At 40.4% G+C, this 25,149-nt stretch overlaps 1 protein-coding gene across 1 annotated transcript in view; it reads right to left on the bottom strand.

The window, feature by feature from the left end:
- urb1 (URB1 ribosome biogenesis homolog) overlaps positions 1-25,149 on the bottom strand; it is a 427,266-nt gene that overhangs the window by 321,969 nt on the left and 80,148 nt on the right. Inside the window, exon 4 of the mRNA XM_051925732.1 lies at positions 15,109-15,238. Within this exon, the coding sequence (XP_051781692.1) occupies positions 15,109-15,238 (130 nt within the window). The remainder of the gene's footprint in view (positions 1-15,108; positions 15,239-25,149) is intronic.

The following is a 25,149-nucleotide window of genomic DNA, read 5'->3' as shown; positions in this document are numbered from 1 at the left end:
GATTTTATTTTTTTCTCCAGCCGTCTGGAGTTTTTTCTGTCCCCCCTGGCCATCGGACCTTACTCTTTTTCTATGTTAACTAATGTTGTCTTATTTTAATTTCATATTTTGTCTTTTATTCTTATTTTCTTCAATTTGTAAAGCACTTTGAGCTACTTTTTGTATGAAAATGTGCTATATAAATAAATGTTGTTGTGAGGGTACAGTCTAGCTTAATTGCAATTGAGGTGCTGCACCCATGGAGGTAGATAAAAAGGGAGCTTGCACAGTAAAGAGAAGATTAGAGAGAAAAAAAGGGAGGATAAAAGGAGGATGTTAAAAGACTGGACAGAAGAAGGCAGGAGACGGAGGAAGTTGGTGCAAGTGAACGAGGGAGAGATAGAAAGCAGGCAGTGGCATGAAAGTCACTTGGGGAGCATGCAGCCGATGCTCAGTGGCTAAAGGAGGTCACTAGGGCTGAGCAATCTGGGAGCTGGACCGACTCACTGCAAAGCCTGGAGAGGGGGCAGCACAGTTGCAGGGGAATTGGAAGGATCCGTGAGGCACCCTGCTGGAGCCACAGAAGGCTACAGGCGCCCAAGTCTAGGAGGAGATGCAGAAGGTGGGCTGAACTACTGGTTAGTCATCTCCTTGGCTGCAATCGACCACTAGGAGTTAGCTGAAGAGACATACATTTCCAAAGGGATGCACCAGGGACTGCATTTTTAAAGGATAGATTCCTGCCATGTTTTAACCTCACTTTTAAAGGATTATTTATTTGATTAATTTTAACTGAACACCTTCACTTCTTTTTATTGGATTATTTATTTATTGAACTTTTTGCATTGCACTGTTTGAACACTGTATGTTTTGACTGTTTAAATTAAAGCACTATAGCACCTTTATGCACCCACCCCTTGTCTGGCTGTGTGTGTCCCCTGGCTCATCCCTCGGTTGCATTATTAGCTGTGGCAGGTTTCAGAGGCTCCTGGGATGCAACTGACACTGCAGCTACCCAGCACCATCACACGGACACACAAATTACCTATACTGGGGCTGAAAGCTGCTACCATCGCAACTCCATTATGCTTACTGTAAAAATTATTATTGAATGCAAAAAAAAAAAAAAATCCAGCCTAAAGCAATGTGTGAAAGTTACACAATAAAATCACAAATATTGTTTTGTAAGAAGAAAGTTGTAATAAGATAGTTTGAATAATGTGGACAACAGCAGCCTGAAGGATGTTCGTATACACAGAAATAATGTCCATGGTGGCCATAATAAGGCCATCCACACACACAGTATCCTGTAAAAGCCATACGAAGTGTACAAAATATCTAACACAGGAATGTGACAATAACAGAAATGGTGAAATATGAAAGTCAATGAATTGAGATAACAGTTATAAAACTGAGACTTTAGGACAGACTGGAGGGTTTTCAATAATTTTATGTCTTTTGATTAGCAAAATTAATCAGAAAATATGAGGAATACAGTTTCTCTTAACACTAGAATTACCAGAGTCTAAGAAAAAATTCGTTGATCAGGCCCACCTTAAAACCGTTCTCACCTCTCTTTAGTCTTCTAAATGTGCCGTTTAAGACAAGCAGCAAAAAACCAGCTATTCCATCCCCCACCATCGCAAAACGTTCACTAGTTTTCCCAGCTCATGTCTTGTTTGATTATCTGGGAGTGACTGAACTGGTGTTTTAGAGTGGAAATAACAGATTGTTATTTGGAACACACGCATTTCATGTGTGTTCCGTTTCTACAGTAATCTGTGTAAACACATTGTTAAAACAGAAACTTTTTCATATTTTAGTAATAAATGTTACAAAATGTAGGCATAAACTATAGAATGTGTGAAGCCTGATTTCCAAAGATCAAATAAATACTTTCACAAAAGGTTCGAGAATGATACAACAGCTTCAGTGGCGTAACGCTGAGATTTGCTGACTCAGAGCACGGCAGCCCTGCCGCCCCGTAGAGACCCGAGTTCGATTTCCCGCTGGGGAGGAAGTGTTGTTTTTTTTTTTCTTTGTAGCCTCAAACGGACAGAAAATTTATAAATTGGTATGCACTGTAAATTGTTAAGTTTAAAATATTGATCACGGTTATTTCTGTTGATTAATTCATACTTATTTACTTAGAGTCACAACAGGAGCTTATTCAGCTTCTGATCTGACTCTAAGTAACGGCACCAGTATAAATCACACCCAATCTGACGCTGTTCGTTTTCAAATAATATTGCATTACTTCGACGATGTTTTCTGATTGGTACTATTCATGTCATAAAATGATTTCTTCAAAACATCACATATATTTCTTTTGAGATAATGAATAGAGCTGCAAATTACAGGTGCTTGTTCAGTGTAATAGGAACCATAGCACAGAGAGGTATGTACACTGCAACACAAGTACACGTCGTAAATGTAGGAAGGGCGCTCCTTGGGTGAGCTATAGCGCGTCTTTATGTGAAAACAGCAGTGTCAGATGGGGAGTATCTGATGATTGCATATAGCGCTGAAGTTACTGCTCTTTACTATGCTTTCCTCTGCATGTCCTAGAGTACAAAAGAAACAACATACAGCAACATGTGGGGACTGGCAAGACTGAGGGAAAAAAAAACATAGCGCGTCTTCATGTGAAAACTGCAGTGACAGATAGGGTAGGGAAGGATCCTGAACACGACGGAGAGAAAAGTGAATAAAAAAAAAAACAAAGCTAACTTTTACAAATATCATAAATTACACCGGCTGTTACAGTCTGAAATCAAATGTATCTTTTTATTCTAAAATAGTAAAAATAAGAGCAGGGAGTCGAGCAGGATCGAACTCGTGACGTTTTGATTCCCAGTCAGCAACTGATACTGTTGCGCCATCACGGGCCGTCGTAGTAAATGAATGTCAATGTCGCACACTAAGGCGACTTTTTTTTTCTGCAGTTATATTTTTGAATAAAAGCACACTTGTTCTGTTATATTTGTACCTTTCGTGAAAGTGTTTCTTTGATATTTGGACTTCAGGCTTCATACATTATATAGTTTATGCCTACATTTTGTCATTTACTACTAGAATATGAAAAACGTTTCTGTTTTAAAAATGTGTTTACACAGATTACTGTAGAAACGGAACACACATGAAATGCGTGTGTTCCAAATAACGATCTATTATTTCCACTCTAAAACTCCACTTCACTCCCAGATAATCAATCAAGGCATGAGCTAGGAGAAGTTCGTGCACGTTCTAAGTCGGTGGGGGGATGGAATAGCTGGCTGCTGACAGCTTGTCTTTATCTGCACATTTAGAGCACAAAGGACGCTGGCGGAGAGGTGCCAACGGATTTAAGAAGCAATTTAAGGTGGGACGGATCTACGAGCTTTTCTGTAGGCTCTGTTAATTCTAGTGTTAAGTAGCTCGTAACACGAGGTGTCATTTAATTGCCAAAGACCTTCCTGTATATAAAGGGATGTATCCATAACTACAATTGCCACCCTTTACCAGCTGGTAATATAATATTGGAATAATTTTAAATAATGTAGTGCATTACATTAACCTCTGGAAATGTTAGTAAATTATGCTTAGTTTTTTCTATGTTTCTAATAACTAAATGACAAAATGTGTCAATTTCTGCACTCACAGGACCAGGAAGCATAAACATAGATTTAGAGGAAAGACCCATATGTTGCATAGCACCTTTTAAAAAAGGCAAACTTTCCTATAGATCTCAATCACACGTGTTCAATGGTTAATATTTAAAGGTAGGTACAAAAGAGAGGCTCTTAGACAAGATGGACATTTTGTGCATAGTTAAGAGTCTCTGAGGAGATATTAATTTTTGGAATCTGACCAGTTTCTTCCGTGTATGACTTACGTGATGATGAGTACTGGGTGCTCTATAAGGTCTGCCAGACCTTAGAGTATACTGATCTAAAAAAAGAAGCTGTAGGCACATGGTCTGTATTAGAGTCAATAGAAGAAAGTGAATATGAGGGGAAAAAAAACATCAGGAGAAGAACACAATTGTTTACTAGATTTGAAATAATGTTGAGATCTACCTGTGGTGGGATGGCACCCTGCCCAGGATTTGTTCCTGCCCTGTGCCCTGCACTGGCTGGGATAAGCCCTAGCAGACCCCCATGAACCTGTGTTAGGATATAGCGGGTTGGAGAATGACTGGACTGACGGTTGAGATCTATTGACCGGGGATAGCCATTTATACACAAAACCCACAGTATAATCACATGCACCTCTATCAAATTCTTTTCTTTATAAGATTTAAGGTCACATTCAAAAGAGGTGACATATTTCTTACAATCTTCCAATATTAAATTATAATTAGCACTATCTAGGCTATTAGTATATTCTTTATGTAAATCATCAATTTGACCCGCAAATTGGTCACCTCATTATTTGAAGTTTTGATTAATAACAATAAATCAAGGGGACATTTATTAAGTACTAGCAAAATACCCACGCTTCGCAGCGGAGAAGTAGTGTGTTAAAGAAGTTATGTAAACATATATATATACATAAACATATATACTTATATACATATCTACATATACACATATCTACATATATACATATATATATATATATATATACATATAGACATCCACATATATATACATATTTCAACATATATATACACATACATATACACACATACATACATACACACATATATATATATATATAAATATATATACAGTGGTGTAAAAAACTATTTGCCCCCTTCCTCATTTCTTATTCTTTTGCATGTTTGTCACACAAAATGTTTCTGATCATCAAACACATTTAACCATTAGTTAAATATAACAGAAGTAAACACAAAATGCAGTTTTTAAATGATGGTGTTTATTATTTAGGGAGAAAAAAAATCCAAACCTACATGACCCTGTGTGAAAAAGTAATTGCCCCCTTGTTAAAAAATAACCTAACTGTGGTGTATCACACCTGAGTTCAATTTCCGTAGCCACCCCCAGGCCTGATTACTGCCACACCTGTTTCAATCAAGAAATCACTTAAATAGGAGCTGCCTGACACAGAGAAGTAGACCAAAAGCACCTCAAAAGATAGACATCATGCCAAGATCCAAAGAAATTCAGGAACAAATGAGAACAGAAGTAATTGAGATCTATCAGTCTGGTAAAGGTTATAAAGCCATTTCTAAAGCTTTGGGACTCCAGCGAACCACAGTGAGAGCCATTATCCACAAATGGCAAAAACATGGAACAGTGGTGAACCTTCCCTGGAGTGGCCGGCCGACCAAAATTACCCCAAGAGCGCAGAGACGACTCATCCGAGAGGTCACAAAAGACCCCAGGACAACGTCTAAAGAACTGCAGGCCTCACTTGCCTCAATTAAGGTCAGTGTTCACGACTCCACCATAAGAAAGAGACTGGGCAAAAATGGCCTGCATGGCAGATTTCCAAGACGCAAACCACTGTTAAGCAAAAAGAACATTAGGGCTCGTCTCAATTTTGCTAAGAAACATCTCAATGATTGCCAAGACTTTTGGGAAAATACCTTGTGGACTGATGAGACAAAAGTTGAACTTTTTGGAAGGCAAATGTCCCGTTACATCTGGCGTAAAAGGAACACAGCATTTCAGAAAAAGAACATCATACCAACAGTAAAATATGGTGGTGGAAGTGTGATGGTCTGGGGTTGTTTTGCTGCTTCAGGACCTGGAAGGCTTGCTGTGATAGATGGAACCATGAATTCTACTGTCTACCAAAAAATCCTGAAGGAGAATGTCCGGCCATCTGTTCGTCAACTCAAGCTGAAGCGATCTTGGGTGCTGCAACAGGACAATGACCCAAAACACACCAGCAAATCCACCTCTGAATGGCTGAAGAAAAACAAAATGAAGACTTTGGAGTGGCCTAGTCAAAGTCCTGACCTGAATCCAATTGAGATGCTATGGCATGACCTTAAAAAGGCGGTTCATGCTAGAAAACCCTCAAATAAAGCTGAATTACAACAATTTTGCAAAGATGAGTGGGCCAAAATTCCTCCAGAGCGCTGTAAAAGACTCATTGCAAGTTATCGCAAACGCTTGATTGCAGTTATTGCTGCTAAGGGTGGCCCAACCAGTTATTAGGTTCAGGTGGCAATTACTTTTTCACACAGGGCCATGTAGGTTTGGATTTTTTTTTCTCCCTAAATAATAAAAACCATCATTTAAAAACTGCATTTTGTGTTTACTTGTGTTATATTTGACTAATGGTTAAATGTGTTTGATGATCAGAAACATTTTGTGTGACAAACATGCAAAAGAATAAGAAATCAGGAAGGGGGCAAATAGTTTTTCACACCACTGTATATACACATACAGACACATTATATATATATATATATATATATATATATATACATATAGCAAAATACCCACGCTTTGCAGCGGAGAAGTAGTGTGTTAAAGAGGTTATGTAACCATATATATACATAAACATATATACATATACAGTAATCCCTCGCTATATCGCGCTTTGCCTTTCGGGGCTTCACTCCATCGCGGATTTTATATGTAAGCATATTTAAATATATATCGCGGATTTTTCGCTGCTTCGCGGGTTTCTGCGGACAATGGGTCTTTTAATTTCTGGTACATGCTTCCTCAGTTAGTTTGCCCAGTTGATTTCATACAAGGGACGCTATTGGCAGATGGCTGAGAAGCTACCCAACTTACTTTTCTTTCTCTCTCTCTTGCGCTGACTATCTATGATCCTGACGTAGGGGGTGTGAGCAGGGGGGCTGTTCGCACACCTAGACAATACGGACGCTCGTCTAAAAATGCTGAAAGATTATCTTCACGTTGCTACCTTCTGTGTGCAGCTTTTAAGTATGCTGCACGGTGCTTCGCATACTTAAAAGCTCAAAGGGCACGTATTGATTTTTGACTCTGTCTCTCTCTCTCTCTCTTCCTGCTCCTGACGGAGGGGGTGTGAGCTGCCGCCTTCAACAGCTTTGTGCCGCGGTGCTTCGCATACTTAAGAGCCAAACAGCCCTATTGATTTGTTTGCTTTACTCTCCGTTTCCTTTGAAGAGGAAGATATGTTTGCATTCTTTTAATTGTGAGACAGAACTGTCATCTCTGTCTTGTCATGGAGCACAGTTTAAACTTTTGAAAAAGAGACAAATGTTTGTTTGCAGTGTTTGAATAACGTTCCTGTCTCTCTACAACCTCCTGTGTTTCTGCGCAAATCTGTGACCCAAGCATGACAATATAAAAATAACCATATAAACATATGGTTTCTACTTCGCGGATTTTCTTATTTCGCGGGTGGCTCTGGAACGCAACCCCCGCGATGGAGGAGGGATTACTGTATATACATATCTACATACACACATCCACATATACATACATAAATATATATATATATATATACATATATACATACATATATATATATATATATATATATATATATATATATATATATATATATATATATATATATATATAATAATATACATATCTACATATATATATATATATATTATATACATATACAAATTTACATACTACATATATATATATATATATATATATATATATAATAAATATATATATACATATACAAATTTATATATCTACATATATATATATATCTATAAATATATATATATATATATATATATATATATATATATATATAATATAGATATATATAGACATACATATATAAATACATACATTCACATATATATATATATATATATATATATATATATATATATATATATATATATATATATACTGTATATACATATCTACTTAGTGGCTCCTGTATTTAGGATATAGCAGGTTGGATAATGGACGGATGGACATTTGTATGAATAGCCCCATTTGCCCGTTTTCGTTTTTTTTTCTTTCTTCAGTAATATTTCAGCAAACCCGGAGCTTGTCAGTTCAAATCCTGGTACTGACACCACTGTGTGACCCTGAGGAAGTCACTTCACCTGCCTGTGCTGCAAAAAACAAAAGTAATGTAACAAATTGTACCTCAGATGTTGTAAGTTGGTGGAATAAAGGCATAAGTAAAATAGATAAATACGTATTATACACATAGCAACTATTCATTTATTTTCAGTTAAGTCATCTGCAGCAAACTTTTATAAATGAGGGTTTCTGATTTTTAGATAGTGCAAACTGTTACTTCTTTATTGACGTTTTCTCTTGGAGAGCTTTTTTCATTTCATTGAAAATGAAAGCAGCAGCTGCCAAAATATGTAGCTTTCTTATTAATTTTTCAACATTGTGTAAAATAAATGTATAAAGTAACATAAAAGGTTTAAATACTGGTTATTCTTTTACACTAAAATATTACTACAGAGATACAAAAAAAGTAAAATGGATATGTTCTTTTTCTTTAAGGAGATTAAATATTACTGAAGAAAGAAAAAAAAAAATTAAACAGCCAAATGGGGCTATGCATACGAACTTAAAAGGTTTAAATAAAACAGAAATATATATTTTATTTTTACTTGCTTAACTTGTGGAGGGTGTATCCTGTAGCAAAGCCCTAACTTTTTTCGTGAAAGCCCGTTTCAGTCAATAAGTCTTAAAAAAACGTGTAAAGATATTGACAATAAGCTAAGTCATCTGCAGCAAAGTTTTATAAATGAGGGTTTCTCCTTTTTAGACAATAAGCTACGCAAACCCAGGAAGACATGGAATCGTTTAAATCAAGTATCATTACATCTTCCTTTCTTAAAGAGAAGTAAGGCAGTACTTATAAGCTTACATATTTATATAGACATACATATATATATATATATATATATATCTATATGTGAAGCCGTGCAAGCACACTCTTTTGAGAATGCAACGTATAGTTGTACAGAAGAAAAGCAATCTTGCCTCAAATGAATGGCAACCTTTTGTAGGTCTATGAACTTAATTTAAACTTTAGGTTTACACGGTGCTTTCTTTCCGAAGTACCTGCACTCATGAATATGTCTGTATGTGTCAGTCGGTCAAATCCACGCGCTTCGCACCGGCGAAGTACCGCTTTTAAATTTTTATTAAGAAGAAAATAAAACGTTTTAAATTGAGGGAAAATATACTAATAACAGTTTGTTAAGGATCAGTTTTTTTGTGAAGCTGCCTTTACTCGAGTGATCACTTCGACCTGACTTGGTGGCCAAGTGTAAGCGTTACCTGGAAGTAACCACCCATAAAATCAGATTGTGAATCAGACTACGAATGCCGTGAATGTAATTACACACTCACTGCACTTGCTTACGGTAATCGAACCTCGGACGTCAGCGCTAGAGGGGCTTAGCAGCGGTGAAGTATTGCTTTTAAATTTTAATTAAGAACAAAAGAAAACCTCAGAGGTTCGATTCCCGAAAGGGAGTGAAGTGAGTGTCCGGTTACCTAGCAGGTAACGCTTATGGTCGGACAGCAAGTGACGTAACATCAGCCACGGTGCCTTCAGTTGTGAGAAGCAGATCATAGAATGATTGAAAATAGGTTTGCATTTACCTTTTTAGTAAAAGGCGAGCTTTTAAGCCTGAGAAATGACCCCGTAAATGCACACGTTTAATTGCACATGTGTTAATATGTATGGTTACACAGTATTAAAAGACAGTGAAGAACGTGATTTACCTTTGTTCCCGCGTTTGATAAAAGGCGAGCTTTTAAGCCTGAGAAATCACCCCGTAAATGCACACATTTAATTGCACGTGTTAATATGTATGCTTACACAGTATTAAAAGACACTCAAAAATTAACGTCATTTACCATCAGCCACGGTGCCTTCAGTTGTGAGAAGCAGATCATAGAATGATTGAAAATAGTTTTGCATTTACCTTTTTAGTAAAAGGCGAGCTTTTAAGCCTGAGAAATCACCCCGTAAATGCACACGTTTAATTGCACATGTGTTAATATGTATGCTTACACAGTATTAAAAGACAGTCAAAAATTAACGTCATTTACCTTCGTTCCCTCGTTTGACTCGTGCTGTAAATCTCTTCCTTGTTTTTAGGTCACGTGATTACGTAGGAGGCGTGATGACGCGATACGTGACTCCGCCTCCTCCATTACAGTATATGGACAAAAAATATGTTCCAGTTATGACCATTACGCGTAGAATTTCGAAATGAAACCTGCCTAACTTTTGTAAGTAAGCTGTAAGGAATGAGCCTGCCAAATTTCAGCCTTCCACCTACACGGAAAGTTCGAGAATTAGTGATGAGTGAGTCAGTCAGTCAGTCAGTCAGTCAATCAGTCAGTCAGTGAGGGCTTTGCCTTTTATTAATATGTATAGATAGAGCACCACCACCCCCCCATACAAGATTAGTATTATCTTTGAAAAGAGTGGGCCTTTTTTTATATTGTAACCCACGGGGAATGTGTTGCATGAATGTTTTAAAAGGTAATCTAATCACTACTCTGTAGGGTGATATTACTCAAACACAGATCTAAATGCGGTTCAAAATGTGTCATTTATCTGTTGTTATGTCTGTGCCTTTTGTTATACTTAGGTAAAACCTTATGGTCCATCCATTAACGTATTGCAGAACATAAAAGCAACATCGGGACCAAATCTATGAAACATTTCGTTTCTAGTTATTTCATTACTACAAACCACAAACTTTCAGACCTTCGGTTTACCATTTTTGAAATATTAAAACCATAACCTGGTCAGGGTAACTTTGATAATTTACTGTTATGCAGGGAAGCACACTGGACATTTTATTTATTTGGTTTTTTTTTTTTACAACCCATTGGTCTGAAGGAGTCACTTGATTGGGCATGTTTTCTGTGATATACCCGAGAGTATACATTCTCTTGTTTTCATTTCCGTTCAAACAGTCGCAGACTTCTGTGCTGTGTATGGATTGTGTGAAGTAATTCTGTTTTTTCATTATTTTCACTCTGCATCAAATACTAGCTTTCTAGTTCTATTGTATTGAGTTTGTATTCTGTTTGGTTTTTCTCTTAGCTAGTTACAAGCCCCACAGTCAATATTTTTTCAGTATTTATTTATATACTGGTGAGTTAAGCTTCGCCTCATGTTAAGAAGTTTCTTCCTTAAGTGCTTACACATTTTGTTATAATTAATTTACAATTACTGTTTCTAATGCTCATACACCTTTCATTGTTGATCATTTGAATGATGATGGATCTACTATTATGAGCACCTGACCTTAAACAACAGGTAGTTTAATGTCTGTGTGTAGGTAGGTAGGTAGATAGGTAGATAGATAATCTATCAATCAATGGGAATCAGAATTCTGCCTGGTTTGTAGGGGATCAAATACTGATTTCTCTCAGTGACACGCAAATCAATTTATAACTTTTATGTAATTTGTTTTTTCTTGATTTTTGGAAGATATTCTGTCTCTATCCATAAAAACTACCATATAAAATAGAGACTATTCATTTTTTTTGTAAGTGAGCAAACTTAGAAATTCATCAGAGGATCAAATACTTATCTCCCCCACTGTACTCTGATAAACTGTTTTTTATTCATTGATTGATTCATTTTTCTGAATATATAATTTTGGTTAGGTTTCTCCCCTCCTCGAACCGCCACCTTATCGTGGTGGAGGGGTTTGCGTGTCCCAATGATCCTAGGAGCTCTGTTGTCCAGGGCTTTATGCCCCTGGTAGGGCCACCCAAGGCAAACTGGTCTTAGGTGAGGGATGAGACAAAGTGCAGTTCAATAAAACCTCCATGATGAATACAAAATTTGGACAGCGTTTTCCGTCACCCAGACGCGGGTCACCGGGGCCCCCCTCTGGAGCCAGGCCTGGAGGTGGGGCTTGATGGCGAGCGCCTGGTGGCCGGGCTTGCATCCATGGGGCTCGGCCGGGCACAGCCCGAAGAGGCAACGTGGGTCCCCCTTCCCATGGGCTCACCACCTATGGGAGGGGCCAAGGAGGTCAGGTGCAGTGAAAGTTGGGTAGTGGATGAAGGCGGGGACCTTGGCGGTCCGATCCTCGGCTACAGAAGCTGGCTCTTGTGACGTGGAATGTCACCTCTCTGAAGGGGAAGGAACCTGAGCTTGTGCGTGAGGTTGAGAGGTTCCGGCTAGATATAGTCGGACTCACCTCAACGCACAGCTTGGACTCTGGAACCAATCTCCTTGAGAGGGGCTGGACTCTCTACCACTCTGGAGTTGCCCCCGGTTAGAGGCGCAGAGCGGGTGTGGGCATACTTATTGCCCCCCGACTTGGAGCCTATACATTGAGGTTTACCCCGGTGGACAAGAGGGTAGCCTCCCTCCGCCTTCGGGTGGGGGGACGGGTCCTAACTGTTGTTTGTGCGTATGCACTAAACAGCAGTTTGGAGTACGTGGAGGGGGTGCTGGAGGGCACACCTTCTGGGGACTCCCTCGTACTGCTGGGAGAATTCTATGCTCACGTGGGCAATGACAGTGAGACCTGGAAGGGCGTGACTGGGACGAATGGAACCCCCGATCTGAACCCGAGTGGTGTTTTGTTATTGGACTTCTGTGCTCGTCACGGATTGTCCATAACAAACACCATGTTCAAGCATAGGGGTGTTCATATGTGCACTTGGCACCAGGACACCCTAGGCCTCAGTTCGATGATCGATTTTGTGGTCGTGTCGTCGGACTTGCGGCCACATGTCTTGGACACTCGGGTGAAGAGAGGGGCGGAGCTGTCAACTGATCACCACCTGGTGGTGAGTTGGCTCCGATGGTGGGGGAGGATGCCGGTCAGGCCTGGTAGGCCCAAACGTGTTGTGAGGGTCTGCTGGGAATGTCTGGCAGAGCCCCCTGTCAGAAGTAGCTTCAACTCTCACCTCCAGCAGAACTTCGACCATGTCCCGAGGGAGGTGGGGGACATTGAGTCCGAATGGGCCATGTTCCGTGCCTCTATTGTTGAGGCAGCTGACCGGAGCTGTAGCTGTAAGGTAGTCGGTGCCTGTCGTGGCGGCAATCCCCGAACCCATTGGTGGACAACGGCGGTGAAGGATGCCGTCAAGCTGAAGAAGGAGTCCTACCGGTCCCTTTTGTCCTGTGGGACTCTGGAGGCAGCTGACAGGTACCGGCAGGCCAAGCGGAATGCGGCTTTGGTGGTTGCGGAGGCAAAAACTCAGGCATGGGAGGAGTTTGGGGAGGCGATGGAGAACGACTTTCGGACGGCTTCGAGGAGATTCTGGTCCACCGTCCGGCATCTCAGGAGGGGGAAGCAGTGCAGTGTCAACACTGTGTATGGTGGTGATGGTGCGCTGCTGACGTTGTGGGTCGGTGGGGGGAGTACTTCGAAGACCTCCTCAATCCCACTTACATGCCTTCCAATGAGGAAGCAGAGCCTGGGGACTCAGAGGTGGGCTCCCCCATCTCTGGGACTGAGGTCACAGAGGTGGTCAAAAAACTCCTTGGTAATAGGGCCCCAAAGGTGGATGAGATACGCCCGGAGTTCCTCAAGGCTCTGGATGTTGTAGGGCTGTCTTGGTTGACATGCCTCTGCAACATCGCATGGACATCAGGGACAGTGCCTCTGGATTGGTAGACTGAGGTGGTGGTCCCCCTCTTTAAGAAAGGGGACCGGAGGGTGTGTTCCAACTACTCAGCCTCCCTGGAAAAGTCTATCCGGGGGTTCTGGAGAGGAGGGTCCATCGGAGGAACAGTGTGGTTTTCGTCCTGGTCGCGGAACAGTGGACCAGCTCTACACCCTTAGCAGGGTCCTGGAGGGTGCATGGGAGTTCGCCCAACCAGTCTACATGTGTTTTGTGGACTTGGAAAAGGCGTTCGACCGTGTCCCTAGGGGAATCCTGTGGGGGGTGCTCCGAGAGTATGGGGTACCGGATCCCCTGATAAGAGCTGTTCGGTCCCTGTATGATCGGTGCCAGAGCTTGGTCCACATTGCCGGCAGTAAGTCGAACCCATTTCCAGTGAGAGTTGGACTCCGCCAGGGCTGCCCTTTGTCACCGATTCTGTTCCTAACTTTTATGGACAGAATTTCTAGGCGCAGCCAGGGCGTTGAGGGGGTCCAGCTTGGTGGACTCAGGATTGGGTCACTGCTTTTTGCAGATGATGTTGTCCTGTTTGCTTCATCAGGCCGTGATCTTCAGCTCTCTCTGGATCGGTTCGCAGCTGAGTGTGAAGCGGCTGGGATGGGAATCAGCACCTCCAAATCCGAGACCATGGTCCTCAGCCAGAAAAGGGTGGAGTGCCCTCTCAGGGTTGGTAGCGAGATCCTGCTCCAAGTGGAGGAGTTCAAGTATCTCGGGGTCTTGTTCACGAGTGAGGGAAGAATGGAGTGTGAGATCGACAGGCGGATCGGTGCGGCGTCCGCAGTGATGCGGGCTCTGCATCAGTCTGTCGTGGTGAAAAAGGAGCTGAGCCGCAAGGCGAAGCTCTCAATTTACCAGTCGATCTATGTTCCTACCCTCACCTATGGTCATGAGCTATGGGTAGTGACCGAAAGAACGAAATCACAAATACAAGCGGCTGAAATGAGTTTTCTCCGCAGGGTGTCTGGGTTCTCCCTTAAAGATAGGGTGAGAAGCTCAGTCATCCGGGAGGGGCTCAGAGTAGAGCCGCTGCTCCTCCGCATCGAGAGGAGTCAGATGAGGTGTTCCGGGCATGTCCAACCAGGAGGAGGCCCCGGGGAAGACCCAGGACACGCTGGAGGGACTATGTCTCCCGGCTGGCCAGGGAACGCCTTGGAATTCCCCCGGAAGAGCTAGAAGAAGTGGCCGGGGAGAGGGAAGTCTGGGCATCTCTGCTCAAGCTGCTGCCCCCACGACCCGACCTCGGATAAGCGGAAGAGGATGGATGGATGGATGGATGGTTAGGTTTCTGCTTACTCTATTTGGTGGTATCATCTTTCAAAACTAGTTCTTTACATTCAGCTCAGCCAAGAAAACAGAAAGTAGAACTACCAGAGGAGTTAGTTTAAAAACATCTTAAAAGTCATCTTAGATGAGGAAAACAAAGTCCAAAAACAGACCGAGTACAAGGAGAACTTAGACTTGTGGAAGAACAGAACCTAAGTTAATGGAAAGTTAAGAATTGACCTCATCAGCCAGCTATGGTCACACATATTACCATGACAGGAATAATTCTCTTTTCATTTGACTGAAGAAGATGATAATGAGTTAGCCAAGTTAAAAGACGAGGTTAACAGAGTACCTTTTTGTCTCGTTTTCTTGCAAGTCCAGAAAGATTCTTTTTAAATTCAATATGGCTGAAAACTTGTTGAGCAGATTCTGGACCTTGTGATACCATTGCAGCCAAAAGGTTTAAGGATGTTTGAATATACCTGTTTACAGATAACAAAAAGAAATATTAACTTATTAGAGATAATTCTGAAAAATGAGTGCTAATATTCATCTTAGTGCTGGTTAATAATCTAAAATTCTGTGTAAAATTTAATTTTTTCAGTTTGCATGCACTGTCACATGACTGAATTACAATACTGACTGTCTAAAACCAATTCTAAGGATTCGTTGTGGGGGGGAACGTACATCATCATTGCTTCCCCAATCTTGACATCACTTTGTTATCCTGTAATCAAACACAGAACCAAAAGCACCATGTTATTTTTTCCTACAAACAACTAATTAGTTTAGTTTGTGAAACACTCACGCACATAAACCAAATTTTAATGTTTTTTGTATACTAACAGAAACACAATATTAATTTTGAAGCATACAGTTTTGGTCTAGTTCTGATTTCAAATAAGGACACTTCAGGCAAAGTTATCCAGGATTAATTTACTTTTAATCATACCGACTTTGGGACAATGACAATTTGATCTTGACCAAATTGTATTGCTGTCTCATTGCCTCTATAAATTGCCAACATTTACCATTAATCTAGTTTTAGGTTTCTTTGTTCTATTCCACATTGCATTCCGTTATTGGTTTCTTATTATTTTCTTGCTGGGTTGAAGGATATCTGTTTTATGAATATACTATGAATTATAAAAAAAACTTGGAAACCATACAGTACTAGATCAGTTTAGCTACAAATTACCTAAAAAAGTGTACGACCAAAATTTTCACAAATTTTACACTATTCATCACTGATTCCCCATGATACACAACAAGAACATTTATTTACATAGCAGCTCAAAGTGCTTTACAAGAAGAAAAAATATACGAAACAAAAATAAATTAGGTGATACAGTGGAACCTCGGTTCACGAACGTCTCGGTACACGTACAAATCGGTTTACAACCAAAAAGTTCGCCAAACTTTTGCCTCGGTTCACGACCACACACTCGGTATACGAACAAGCCAGTTTCCCTTTCGGGTTGTACATGTTCAGTCTCTCCCTGTGCATTTCCTGTGCAGCGAGCAAGAGAGAGAGCGAGAGAGCGCGACACACACACACACACACACACACACACAGGCAGCATGAGAGAGAGAGCCGCGCACACACACAGGCAGCGCGAGAGAGACAGACGCACTCACACAGGCAGCACGACAGAGACAGACGCACACACACACAGGCAGCGCGAGAGAGACAGACGCACACACACACACAGGCACTGCAAGACAGAGACAGACGCGCACACACACAGGCAGCTCGAGAGAGACACAGACGCACACACACACAGGCAGCGCGAGAGAGACAGATGCACACACACACAGGCAGCGCGAGAGAGACAGATGAACACACACACAGGCAGCGCGAGAGACACAAACGCACTCACACATAGGCAGCGCGAGAGAGACAGACGCGTGCACACACACACAGGCAGCGCGAGAGAGAGACAGACGCACACACACAGGCAGCGCGAGAGAGAGAGAGACGCACACACACACAGGCAGCACGAGAGAGAGACAGACGCACACACACAGGCATTGCGAGAGAGAGAGCTGGACGCATAAGGTAGGAAGGCAGTTAAAGAATGCACTGGGCTTGATTTTGTTTTCACTTCTGTTTACAGCGATCGGTTTGTAGCATGCATTGTTGCAATGTTATTTTTTTTTGGTGGTTTATTAAATTACGGATTTTTTCAAAAGTTCATTTTTTTCCCTGTGCTTAAAACTCATTAAAAAAAAAAAGTGTATTTAGCCAGCGGTTGGTAGCGCTATAGCGCGAACTATTGCAGTGTTAGTTTTCTCTGTTACTCAAGGTTTTCTCAGTGTTATTCAATGTTTTTACATTTAGTTTACTATTACTCTGTGCATTCTATGGTTTAATTAACTATATTTGTGCTTAAAAACTTAAAAAAATATATATATTTACATACAGTTCATATGGTCTGGAATGGATTAATTGTATTTACATACAATCCTATGGAAGAAATTGCTTCGGTTCACAACCAAATCGGTTTACGACCAGAGTTCTGGAACAAATTATGGTCGTGAACCGAGGTTCCACTGTACTGAGTAACAAAGAATAAGGAAAATTCAGATGGCCAAGAGGACAAAAAAAAACTCCACATGGGCTGGAGAAAAAATATCTGCAGGGGTTCCAAAGCCAAGAGACCACCCAGTCCTCACTAGGTATCTACCTAACATAAATGATCTAAATCAGTCCTCATGGTTTTCAGGCTTCATGTGAAAGAATTGGATGAGGATGGTCATGTGGACATCTGGGGTACTGCCTTCAGTCCATCAAAGTAGGGACTGCATTGTCTCTTAATCAGATGGTGGTATCATCACCACAGAAAAAAAGGAAAAACAGAAGAAAATAGTAGGGATTAGTATGGAATGCGGAGCCTTGATAAAAATCATAATTCAATGCACATAAACTTTAACAGGGATACACAGTTTTTTTTTTAAATGCTCCACCATATTAGCCTACCAAATTTCTAATGGTAAACTATTCCAGATTTTAGGTGCATAACAGCAGAAGGCTACCTCACCACTTCTTCTAAGTTTAGCTCTTAGATCTTCAAATGAGTGTCTGCTTATAGTTCTAAGGTTATGACTTGGAGTGTAATGTGACAAGTATTCCAAAATATAGTATGGAGCAACATTATTAAAGGCTTTGTAAACCTTTTGAAGTATTTTAAAGTCAATTTTGAATTGCAAGGGTAACAAATGTAATGACATTAAAACTGGAGAGATATGCTTAGATTTTCTTTTCCTAGTTAAGATTCTGGCAGCTGCATTCTGCACTAGTTGCAACTGATTGATGGCTTTCTTAGGTAGTCCTGAAAGGAGTGTGTTACAGCAATCTAGTTGACAAAAACAAACTAATTTTAAGCATCTTGCAAAGTTATAAGGAATATAACGTTTGCCATATTCCTTAAATAAAAAATGCTCTCCTAGTAATCTGATTAATGTCTGATTTAAAATTTAATCAGAGTCAATAATTACCCCTAAATAATTATTTAAATCCATCTTGACTCTTAAGCCTAATGGATCAAGTTTATTTCTAATCAGCCTCACTACAGTGCATCCGGAAAGTATTCACAGCGCATCATTTTTTCCACATTTTGTTATATTACAGCCTTATTCCAAAATGGATTAAATTCATTTTCCATCCATCCATCCATTTTCCAACCCGCTGAATCTGAACACAGGGTCACGGAGGTCTGCTGGAGCCAATCCTAGCCAACACAGGGCACAAGGCAGGAAACAATCCCGGTCAGGGTGCCAACCCACCGCAGGACACACACAAACACACCCACACACCAAGCACGCACTAGGGCCAATTTAGATCGCCAATCCACCTAACCTGCATGTCTTTGGATTGTGGGAGGAAACCGGAGCGCCCGGAGGAAACCCACGCAGACACGGGGATAACACGCAAACTGCACATGTACAGAAGTATTCACAGCCTTTGTCATGAAGCTCAAAATTGAGCTCAGGTGCATCCTGTTTCCTCTGATCATCCTTGAGATGTTTCTGCAGCTTAATTGGAGTCCACCTGTGGTAAATTCAGTTGATTGGACATGACTTGGAAAGGCACATACCTGTCTATATAAGGTCCCACAGTTGACAGTTCATGTCAGAGAACAAACCAAGCATGAAGTCAAAGGAATTTTCTGTAGACCTCCGAGACAGGATTGTCTCGAGGCACAAATCTGGGGAAGGTTACAGAAAAATTTCTGCTGCTTTGAAGGTCCCAATGAGCACAGTGGCCTCCATCATCCGTAAGTGGAAGAAGTTCGAAACCACCAGGACTCTTCCAAGAGCTGGCCGGCCATCTAAACTGAGCGATCGGGGGAGAAGGGCCTTAGTCAGGGAGGTGACCAAGAACCCGATTGTCTCTCTGTAAGAGCTCCAGAGGTCTTCTGTGGAGAGAGGAGAACCTTCCAGAAGGACAACCATCTCTGCAGCAATCCACCAATCAGGCCTGTATGGTAGAGTGGCCAGACGGAAGCCACTCCTTAGTAAAAGGCACATGGCAGCCCGCCTGGAGTTTGCCAAAAGGCACCTGAAGGATTCTCAGACCATGAGAAAGAAAATTCTCTGGTATGATGAGACAAAGATTGAACTCTTTGGTGTGAATGCCAGGCGTCACATTTGGAGGAAACCAGGCACCGCTCATCACCAGGCCAATACCATCCCTACAGTGAAGCGAGGTGGTGAAAGCATCATGCTGTGGGGATGTTTTTCAGCGGCAGGGACTGGGAGACTAGTCAGGATATAGGGAAAGATGACTGCAGCAATGTACAGAGACATCCTGGATAAAAACCTGCTCCAGAGCGCTCTTGACCTCAGACTGGGGCGACGGTTCATCTTTCAGCAGGACAACGACCCTAAGCACACAGCCAAGATATCAAAGGAGTGGCTTCAGGACAACTCTGTGAATGTCCTTGAGTGGCCCAGCCAGAGCTCAGACTTGAATCCGATTGAACACCTCTGGAGAGATCTTAAAATGGCTGTGCACCGACGCTTCCCATCCAACCTGATGGAGCTTGAGAGGTGCTGCAAAGAGGAATGGGCGAAACTGGCCAAGGATAGGTGTGCCAAGCTTGTGGCATCATATTCAAAAAGACTTGAGGCTGTAATTGCTGCCAAAGGTGCATCGACAAAGTATTGAGCAAAGGCTGTGAATACTTATGTACATGGGATTTCTCAGTTTTTTTTATTTTTAATAAATTTGCAAAAACCTCAAGTAAACTTTTTTCACGTTGTCATTATGGGGTGTTGTGTGTAGAATTGTGAGGAAAAAAATTCATTTAATCTATTTTGGAATAAGGCTGTAACATAACAAAATGTGCTGTGAATACTTTCCGGATGCACTGCATATCCATTTTTGCTAATAACTGATATTTCTGTTTTCACCTTATTCAGTTTGAGAAAATACTACTCATCCATACAGAAACACAAGAGAGACATTGGGTCAGTGAACAAACAGTTGGGATCACCTAAAAATACAGCTATGTGTCAATAAAGTAGGGCTAAATCTGATAACTTGAGACCTTCATTGCAAATTTCTGTGTCAGTAGTAACTATATCATCACTTGAGGTTTGCTATAAACTTGAACAACTATAGAACTGTTTTTTAATCTCTAGTGCTACAAAAAGATATACTGTATTCATGTCGTGTAAAGTTCTGATCCCATGAATATGAATGTACGCCGTTTTAGCTGGTAACAATTACATCAGCTTGATTACCTGGTTGACTATTTTACAATGAAGTATATAAAGAAATAGTACTAAAAGATCAGTTAGGGATTAAAAAGATCAATCCAAAGAGAAAAACTAGCTGAATGCAGTTTCATCTGAAATACTGCCTTTACAAGCACTTGCTACTTGCCATACTACTTAGAGTCCTTGTTCAAAACAAAAAAGAGGGATGGGAGGCAAGAAGTTGGCTTTGGTGTGGTACTTCAGAGTTGAGGAAGTTGGATAGCTACTGTAACCTGAAAGGCACATAAAGAACCTGCTAAAATCTGGTTCACATTCTGGCTGTTTTTTCTCATTTACTTTGGAAAATGATTATTTCCTTATTTATTCTCCTGCATAAGGCAAGTTTAAAATAAAACAAAAATCTATGTTTGATTAATATGGAACTCTAATGTGAAGACACACTAGGTGTGCAAGCTTTCGTTACAAAAGGGAGGAAGGAAGTAATGCTACACATGATTACTATAAACTGTTTTAGTAAAGCATGATATGACTCAGGCGCCGCAGAGAGTGGCAGCCTTTTCAGCAGCTCCATGTATGACTATTCTTCTACCTTTTATTTTTCTCTTTTTTTAATTATTTTTTATTGATCACTCCTATCTTTTTGTGAATTTCCCCTTGGTGTGAATTGTGAATTTCCCCTTGGGATTAATAAAGTATCTATCTATCTATCTATCTATGATCCATGAAAGCCAAGACTCACGGATTATACACACACAAGTTACATTTATTATTTTTCATTAAAACATGTGGTTAATAAGGCCCACAACACCAAGCTGATCCGAAGTGGGCAGACACGCAAGTTCAGGGTTGGTTCATTTCTTGTAATCACTGTAATTCTGTTTGATAGGGAATGATGTAGTAATGAAACCACAGAAAGATAGAAGATCCAAAAAATAGCCTGTTGCTGAAGGGCTAATCATAATTTACTAACTAGTAGATTTTCACATTTTAAGGCACTGGAAAGACGGTAAAATAAGTATAAATATGTTCTAACATGAAGGCTACAGGCATGGTTATATGTTCTGTTTCCTATCAAATGTTGCTGAAACAAAAAAAAAAAAAAATAAGACATTTTACTCTAATGAACTAATCTACACTAATTCTAACCTATTCTAATAGCTCTGAATGTCCATTGTTGCACATTTGCAGCAGGTACTTGGATCTTGAAAGCAGCTGCAAAATATACATACATTGATCATTATTACATTGTAATAATGGGCTTTCTGCATACTTGGTGCACTGGCCTCAAACTGCAGTAGCCAAAAAAAAAACAAAAAAAAAAACCCACACACACACACACACACACAGGTCCTGTATTCTCCTCAGAGATCAATACTAGGGATGCACGATAATATCGGATTTATATCTGTATTGGCAGATAATGGGTTAAAATAATTTTATCGGCATCGGACCGATGACTAAATTTGACCGATAATTCGAACCGATATTGATGACCCATTCACTGTGTTCCAGATGTGCCCGACATTTAGGCGACGCTGGGCTACTGTGCGAAAATGTCTGCGGTGTGGAAATTTTTCAAAGTGAGTGACAGCGACATAAAATATGCCATTTGCAACACTTGTTCGACTAAAATTTTGCACAGAGGGACCAAAGTGTGAAAATTTCAATACCACCAACTTAATTACACACTTGAAGACACACCATCCTGACAAATATACAGAATTCCTCAGAGCAAAAGAGGAGAATCCTGCACCACCCCACATAAAATCAAAAACTGCAGTTGCTCAACGTGTTGATCAGTTACTTGAAAAAAATCAAAGAAATTTGATAAAGATAACCCTAAAACTCAAACAATTACTGCAAAGGTGATGGAATTTTTTGTTCTGGATGATCAGCCATTTTCTGTTGTAGAAGATACGGGATTTCGAAGACTGCTTGAGCATCTCGAGCCCCGTTACCAGATACCCAGTCACCGGTATTTTTCTGACATAGCGCTTCCAGAGTTACATAAGATTGTGGAAAGTCATGTGCACAAACTCCTTGCTGAAGATGTTACAGCCATAAGCTTTACACTGATATATGGACATTTGATACGAGTGCTATTAGTATGCTTAGTTTAACTGCTCAGGTGATCGACCGCAAGTTTGAATTGCAGAAAGCAATCTTGCACTCCCAAGAATGCTCTGGATCACACACGGGTGCTGCACTCTCTGTGGCGTTTAAAAGAATGTTTGAAACATGGAAAATGCCCAAAGAGGATTTTCATGTAGTATTACGAGACAACGCACGCAACGTTGCAAAGGCTATGGAGGTATGCGGGATCCCAAGTTTGCCATGTATGGCACATACTTTACAGCTTGCCGTGAACGACGGCGTACTATCCCAGCGCAGCGTCTCTAATACAATAGCGATCGGCAGAAAAATAGTCGGTCACTTTAAGCATTCACAATTAGCCAACTCGCATCTCAAAACTATACAAACTGAACTTGGAATGCAGCCGAATGTGCTTCAGCAAGACGTTTTGACTAGATGGAACAGCACATTCTATATGCTGCAAAGCTTGCTGGAGCAGAAAAGAGCACTTGGGGCTTATGCCTCTGATTTTGAGTTACCTGCAACTCTAACGTCTAAACAGTGGGGTTTTATTCAAGAACACAATCACACTCCTTGCTCCATTTGAACAACTGACAAAAGAAATTTGCCAGTCTGAAGCCTTGGCTTCTAACGTTATTCCCTCAGTTAATGCTTTAAAACGACTGTTGACTAAAAGCACTCATACTGAGTTTGGAGTCAAAACCAGTAAAAGCGCTCTCTTGGAGGCTGTAAACAATCATGTCATTGAGATTTACACAGAACCCATGTACTGTGTTGTCACTATTGTAGACTCGAGATACAAAGACCGTTATTTCGATGCAGATGTAAAATCACTGGCACTCAAAATGTTGCAAGCTCAGATGGAACTTGCATTGAACAAAATACAAATGAGTCAATCACAGATAGATTGTCCACAACAGAAAAGTGCCAAGATAAATGACGAGGTGACATGTACGCTCTTCGAAATCTACAACGAAATTCTTGAAGAGAACACATTGATGCCTCGAGAAAATAGCCAGATGACAACAGAGGTGAGTTTTTAAAAAAAAAAAAAAAAGGCTCTGTGGAGATCTTTACAATAAGTAAATAACTAGGGCTATCAGATCGAATATCACTATTCTATCATAATTCGAGTGTATAAACAATCTTCAAAGGCAAGAAAGAAAAACGGCAATTGAGTGTAAAAGAGCGGTTGTTGGTTTTACCTCGCACTAACTTTGGCTTCATGTTACTGAAGACGTGATGGACACTATTGTGGGATTTTACAGATCTGTTTTTGCATGTAACTTTTTAGGATCAGCCTATACGTGTTTCTGAATTGTTAACCCATATTGTTATTAGTCATTAGTTAAACAGTCGGCATCTTCTGTGTTAAACACACCCATTTTCAAGATCGCTAGTTTTCATCAAGCGACTGAGCCAACTATAGCCTATGCTTCTTTGCTTCATATTTTTGTTCGGTGCATGTAAATAAACACTTAAACTCATTTTACTTTTTTTTTTTGTTACTTTGAAAAATGCTGTCTGCTAAATAATTAATCATAATACACAAAATACTTAAAAGACCACCAAAAAGTAACATTTAATACACTTCCTTCATTTGTAAAACACGTAAAGGGTCACAATGCTTCAGTTTATTTACAGTAAAAAATAGACACAGGGACATAAGGTCCTATGGCCTCTAGGGGAAAAAAAAAAAAAAAAAGACATAAATGACTGCATTTACTTTGTTTGAGCAATCACTGACAATTTTGTTTGTTTTTCTTTTGAACATTGTCGTTAGAAAGTGCCATTTCGGTGTGTGTCTTATTTATCTTTGGCTCTCCCACAAAAAGCAACGCAATCAAATTTCAGGAATGAAAATCCACTGAAATACTGGAATAACAACTGGAGTTGGTTTCCTTCCATTGCCAAAGTAGCATGCAAGTTCCTGTCAGCCCCATGTACTAACGTGGACAGCGAGAGATTATTCAGTTTGGATTCTATGTGATCAACGAAAAGAGAAACAGAATTTCCTGCGACAAGGCAGAGATGCTCCTCCCCGTCATGCTTAAAAAAATAGAAAAGAATGATAAGCCTCCAGAAAAAAAGTTATTTATTTCTTTACCATTGTACGCTTTTCTGTTTTTTAAAATTATAGATTGGTTAGATTTATTCCATCAAAAAGAAAGAAAAAAGTATTATGTAGTATTTAATACTGCAGACTATAAAACAAAGGATCAGATAGGCAGCCAAATGTGGTTGAGCAGAAGCCATTATAATGATTGTGAGAGATGGACATCTTGATGAAGCGCCATGAGCAGTGGTGTAAACCTTTTTCTTTTTAAACTATCATCCCAACATACCCTGAATTTACTCAACCTGGGTGGATTTAAATTACATTATATGCAAGTATATTTAAGCATGAGCAAACAAAAAGCTCAGAAAGAAAAGGAAAGGGATAATGCAGCTAAAGTTTCAAAGTCTAAACCAGCCTCAAGTTCATGGTATGGCCTACCAGAGACTGACCTGGAACAGACAGGCAAAGAAACAAATCTATCTGACACAACATTGACTCCAGCCGAGAGAGAAAGTT

Source organism: Erpetoichthys calabaricus, chromosome 4 (assembly GCF_900747795.2).
Source record: "Erpetoichthys calabaricus chromosome 4, fErpCal1.3, whole genome shotgun sequence".
Classification (NCBI taxonomy): domain Eukaryota; kingdom Metazoa; phylum Chordata; class Cladistia; order Polypteriformes; family Polypteridae; genus Erpetoichthys; species Erpetoichthys calabaricus.
This window is presented reverse-complemented; position numbering and strand designations above follow the sequence as displayed.